The following is a 5,923-nucleotide window of genomic DNA, read 5'->3' as shown; positions in this document are numbered from 1 at the left end:
TAGTTCTTCTACATAATCGAATATCTCTAGTAAATGACCCTTTTTTCCCCCACAGGGTTCCATGAGAAAGAAGGAGAACCTTACTGTTCAGATGATTATTTTCGCCTGTTTGGAGCAGTTTGTGCCGGATGTGCTGAACCAGTGAAGGAAAGTTACATCACGGCGCTTAATGGATTATGGCATCCGCAGTGTTTTGTGTGTCATGTGAGTAGCCAATCCTGAAAGCTCACAATCTATTACTATCCTCCTACAATGATAGCAGAATGTCTGGTGGAATATTCCAGAAAGTGCATGGGATGGGGAGTCTGGAACTAGAAGCCAGTAGATGCATGACCATTGTGGTTGGGCTGCGTCAGTCTGTCTGTAGAATGGAATGGGATTACATAATGCCTATGGCTGGGCACACAGACTTGAGATTTCAGATATCCATTGTGTGCCCGAGCTGACTATTTGTAGTAGATAGATAATCTCCCAAATAGTGCGGTGGCAGGAGAGGGGGTTGTATAAGAGCTGACTATGGGCACAGAAGTGGCCTTCATATGACACTATCCTCTGTCCTGACTCTTTGATGTCTCCATTAAAGTAACAAGTTCACTGGCTCGTTAAGACATAAAACACATCTCTGTCCGGCCGGCCGGGAGCTTTACATTCAAGCTATCTTGCATCTCTAGAGACGCCCGATCGCTTGTATTAGCCGCCCCTATCACTGCCGGCACGGCTCTGTGACAGAAGATCAAAGGGAGATCAGTATACGGTCTCCCTTTGATCTCCTCTCAGTCCCCGAATGCAGGAAGTGATGTATATGACATCACTTCCTGCATTCTGTGTCACTCTCCAGCTACAGAAGCTGATGAAGCCGATCTCTGCTTCATCAGCTTCTCTGGGGGTTCCTAGGTGACATTAGGGGTCTTGGAGACCCCTGATGTCTCCATAAAGAGGACCTGTCATGTAAATTGGCTATCACGTAGGGGGCTTTTTAGCCCCCCACGTAATAGCAATAAAGTTGTGTGTAAAAAAAAATTAGATGACATTAGGGGTCTTGGAGACCCCTGATGTCTCCATAAAGAGGACCTGTCATGTAAATTGGCTATCACATAGGGGGCTTTTTAGCCCCTCCCATGTAATAGCAATAAAGTTGTGTGGAAAAAAATTAAAGAATCATTACAAAAAAATAAAGCATAAAAAAATTATAAAATAAAACAATTTTTTTAAGTCCCCACCCCCACATACACACGCAGATATGCGTCGGGTGCGCCTATGTGCGAAAACGATGATTGCACCTATTGTGCCGCACATGTTACATAATGCCGCAAACATCGGAGTGTGAGCAATCATTTTAGGGCCATTAATCATCAATAACACTAAACTGATGAGCACTAAAAGCGTTTTAATCGCCGCCTATGGGCCTGTGGCCGTTTTTTGCGATTTTGCATGTGCGCGCAATTTTAAGGCTTGACGTTTGGCGTCTATTTACCCGACGTGATCCCGACTTTTATATTTTACCAAAAATATGGGTAGAAATAGATGTTTTATAACAGAACATTTACGGTACTTTTTTCTTTATATAGTAATAAGAGCCAGATGGGGGGGCTTATTTTCTGGCAGTGCCCCCCCCCCGAGACTAGACTCTGGATCCACTAAAAGCTGGTCCATTAAAAGCTGGGGAATCTATATTGCTTCTTGACACGCGTGTGCTGCTGCTATGTATTCAGCTTCAGTTGAGGAAAGTGCAACAGGTGTTTCCTTTCGGCCTGACCAGCTTATGGTTCCTTCTCCGTATTGGAAGATGTAACTGCTTGTGGATTTGCGGTCTGTGCAGTCTCCGGCCCAATCAGCATCCACATATCCAAATAGCTTTGACGTTGCTGGCAGTTGTAGCTTCACCCGAATAGTTCTTTTTAAGTATTGCATTACACTCTTTCCTGTGTTCCAGTCACGCTGACAGGGTGCTGCGACTTGTCTGTTTTCTGATTGCTCTGCGGTACTTGTCATTGTTGGATGGCAAGTTTTCTGCATCATTTCTCTTTTGGTAGCCGGGTTCCAGAGGTGTCGTTACTTCCTTTGCATCTTCCTTGTGGAATTGTTTCAAAGTTTCTGCAATTTTCTGACTTTGGTTGAGGAGATATCTTCCATCTTCTTTTCTCTCTATCTGAATTCCCAGATGGTGTCGGATGTTTCCGAGCCCTTTCATTTCAAGGTTTCGGTCCATCTGTCTTCTTCAATCCCGGAATAAAGAGCGGGATCTGCTTTGCTTCTTGTGCATCCCTCTTTCCTGAGTATTTCATTCAATGTCTCATTCCACATTCTTGCAGATTGCTGGAGTCCGTAGATGCTCTTGCGGAGTTTACATACGAGGTGGTGTCCTTGCTCAGACCCCGGTGGTTGCTCCATGTAGAGATCTTAGTTAATGTCTCCATATAGGAAAGCGGTTTTTATGTCTCGGTGTCTCACTTGCATGTTCTTCCCGGCTGCGATGCTGAGGAGTGTTCTGATGGTGGAGTGTTTTACGACGGGAGCCAATGTTTAATCCTAGTCTTCTCCTAATATCTGGGAGTATCCCTTGGTATCTCTTCAAGCTTCACCTTTAGGGTCCATTTGCTTTCTACAGAGGCGGCTCTAGAATTTGTGAGGCTTAGGCGAAACTCAAATGTGAGGCCCACCACTCACACCCATAATGAAAATAGGGACGCACTACCATTTATTCCAGACCGAGTACGAGCACTGATACTTTCCCTCCATTACTCGCCGATACCAATCACTTTTTTTTGTGTCATGTGGCAGTTTTTCCATAACAATACAGACTAATGATTTTAGGACAGTGGTGGAGCTAAGTTAGGGATAACCCCAATATTGTACAATGCTGAGGCTAATGACCAATGGCGTTGCAATTTCATCCTAACCGCTAGAGCTTGCTATGCGTGACGACCACGGTCCTTTGTTCCACACGGTGCATGTGCTGGTGGATGGGGCGGAGACGGCAGAGAGTCCTGATTGCTGAGTGTCCAGTTCCCATAGCAACTGACTTGTGTTGTCACCGCATACCGACCGTGACAGCGCTGCACGCCTTTTTCTCCATACGGCAGCATTCTGTACGTTTTTGAAATTCTTATTGGTGGCAGAACATTGTGATCGGATGCTGAGAGGGGGTAGGAAGTTCCTTTTCTTTTCACATGATTATGTATGTCTATTTAAGGGTGTTGTACATTTGTGTGTTGCCATTCTGAGCCTGATGAAGGGGACCCTGTGCGGCCCCGAAAGCGCTTACATTTGACTGGCATTCTTCTGTCAATAAATGGACTTTTGCTACGACCACCCACCTGTGTTCTACAAGTCATTACCTCCGGTAAGGTGTGCAACAAGACATTGTATTACTTGAGTCAATACACCATCCATGTGGTATACTGTTCTGAGTCACTTTAAAGGTAGCGCTCCTTGATGTGTCTGCAGTCTCCTGTGTGGAGCTCTTTCTCTTGTAGGTGTCTCTCGCTTCCTCTGCTCGGCTTTCCAGATTGAACATTCCTTTGTCAGGTGACCGCTCTTCTTACAGTGAAAACATGCTCTGCTTTCTTTGTTCTGCTTTGCGCTCTCATGCACCTTGAGGGCTTTCTCGTATTTTTTCTCTTTTTTTTTTCTCGTTGTGCAAATTTTCTTTCCTTCTGTCACATTCATCGATTCATTTCCCTGTGGCGTATTCTAGTGTTAGTTCCTGCTTGGTTCTGGTTTCTAGAGCGATGTATGACTCTGGAAGGCTGCATAGCAGTAATGCCACCACGTGGTTATCTTTCATTTCCTCTCTAAGTGCACATATCTGTTCTATGATTTCCAGCATGACACTCACATGTTCTATGATTTCCAGCGTGACACTTACATGTTCTATGATTTCCAGCAGCACATTCACATGTTCTATGATTTCCAGCATGATACTCACATGTTCTATGATTTCCAGCAGGACATTCACATGTTCCATGATTTCCAGCAGGACATTCACATGTTCTATGATTTCCAGCAGGACATTCACATATTCTATGATTTCCAGCAGGACATTCACATGTTCACGCATTTCCTGGCCTTTTTCTAGCCTCATCTTATATAGCTTGTGTAGCAGATACAGTTTTCTGTTTAGGTTTGAATGCTCATGCAATTTTTGTAATGCGGTCCACATACGTTTAGCTGTATTCTCTTTTCTGATGTGGATGAGCGGGTCGTCTTCCACTAGCAGACTTATAATTGCTTTTGCTTGCCTGTTTTTCTTGTCCCATTCCTCCGCGGGTCCATTACTGGGTCTGTCTGTACTCATTACTTGGCACAAGTCGTCTTTGCTTAGCAGCATTTTAAGCTAGAACTTCCCTAGGTGGTAGTTGTTATTGTTGAGCTTTGCAATTGCAGACTTCACATCTGAACAGCTCGCCATCTTTCAGTAGCTTGACTGCGGCTCTTGTTGAGTACCAGTGTTCTGTTTAGTGCCTGAGCCCATAACCTGTTGGTTATGCTTGTAGATGAAGCTCTGAGATCTTGAGGAATGTTGAATTACGTTTTACTTGCTTAGATGAACATTACATGTAAGTATATGGAATTGTGAAGAAAACATATAGAGAATGAACTTCCTGTATATCATAGATAAGCATGCACATACAGACTAACATTGCACCACAGCGCCATCTACAGCTCAAAAGCCAAATTACATAAGTATATCAGTACATTAGAATATGCTGTTACATTTCCAACACCCCCCAGTTGTAGTGGAATAAGCTGCAATACCACATTTCGCACTCCAGCAGGCTTCTGGTGCTCTTCACTTCAATACTCCAAGTTGAGGGTCTTCGTGGGCATCATGTACATACAAGACTGCAGCGAGACCACTGGCCAGAGTGCAGAAGAGTCTTAGGAGGACTGGTCACAAAGCCTGGTTGAAGTCTACTGAAGCAAGGAAATGTAGATATGCCTCTAGTTGTACAAACATATCTTAGCTAAAACTACTACAAGGAATTAGAATTTTGGGTGGAAGTGGTTTTTATGAACTAGAGTTATGTACAGCATTGCTTCTTCTAGTGGAAAATCCAGCATTTATGATGTCATTTCTGGTTTTCTTTAGGTTTGTCGCACCCCATTCCTCAGTGGAAGTTTCTTTGAGAATGATGGCCTACCTCTGTGTGAGACTCATTACCACTCGTCTCGTGGATCATTGTGTGCCGGATGTGATCAGCCAATCACAGGCCGATGTGTGACCGCAATGGGAAGAAAGTTCCACCCTCAGCACCTGAGCTGCACATTTTGCTTGCGGCAACTCAATAAAGGCACTTTCCGAGAGCAAGATGGCAAACCATACTGCCAAGCATGCTTTGCCCGTCTGTATGGCTAGGGAGTCCATGGAGCCTGGAAAAGTCTTGGCACACTTGTGGACTGTTTGGAATATGCTGCAGTCATGTAGGTGATGGATGGGAGCAGGGCCTTTTCTCACATGTACAATGTGCTCCTCAAGGCTTAGTCAAACGTTGCTCCAGTTCCATGCCTAGCATGAATATTTCCATGCTTGCTGCCTTTCCTTACCTCACCCGTTTCTAGATGAAGGGGCATATTTATAGAAAGAAGGTCCCATCCATGAACAGAATGACAAGTATGAAGCTCAATGGGGCATTGCAATGTTCCAATGGAATCACATCTGGCAATGGCATTCCATCACAGACAATGATCAAAACAGCAAAATACAGATATAGGTGAATGTTGGTAATTGTTGCTCAATTGGGTGAATTTGCAAGCAAATCAAGGATGGGTTCATGTTTTTATAATAGTGTAGCGTACGTAGATCATTTGCTGCTCTATTAATATGCCCTGAAGTCTACATTCACAAAGCCTAATTGATGAGTCTCTGTATAATCACTCTTCCACACACATCTTATATCTACACACATCTTATACCTCCAAT

The 5,923-nt window shown here is 44.1% G+C and overlaps 1 protein-coding gene across 1 annotated transcript in view; it reads left to right on the top strand.

Moving 5' to 3' along the window:
- The window catches only part of LOC108803754 (transforming growth factor beta-1-induced transcript 1 protein-like), a gene marked incomplete at its 5' end in the record, with an annotated part of 14,492 nt that extends 8,899 nt beyond the window's left edge, over window positions 1-5,593 (top strand). The window contains one exon of the mRNA XM_018575565.1: window positions 5,093-5,593. Within this exon, the coding sequence (XP_018431067.1) occupies window positions 5,093-5,359 (267 nt within the window). The remainder of the gene's footprint in view (window positions 1-5,092) is intronic.
- Between the last annotated feature and the right edge of the window lie 330 nt (window positions 5,594-5,923).

The sequence above is a fragment of the Nanorana parkeri genome, unplaced genomic scaffold (genome assembly GCF_000935625.1).
Source record: "Nanorana parkeri isolate BGI_ZX_2015 unplaced genomic scaffold, ASM93562v1 scaffold4150, whole genome shotgun sequence".
Lineage (NCBI taxonomy): Eukaryota > Metazoa > Chordata > Amphibia > Anura > Dicroglossidae > Nanorana > Nanorana parkeri.
This window is presented reverse-complemented; position numbering and strand designations above follow the sequence as displayed.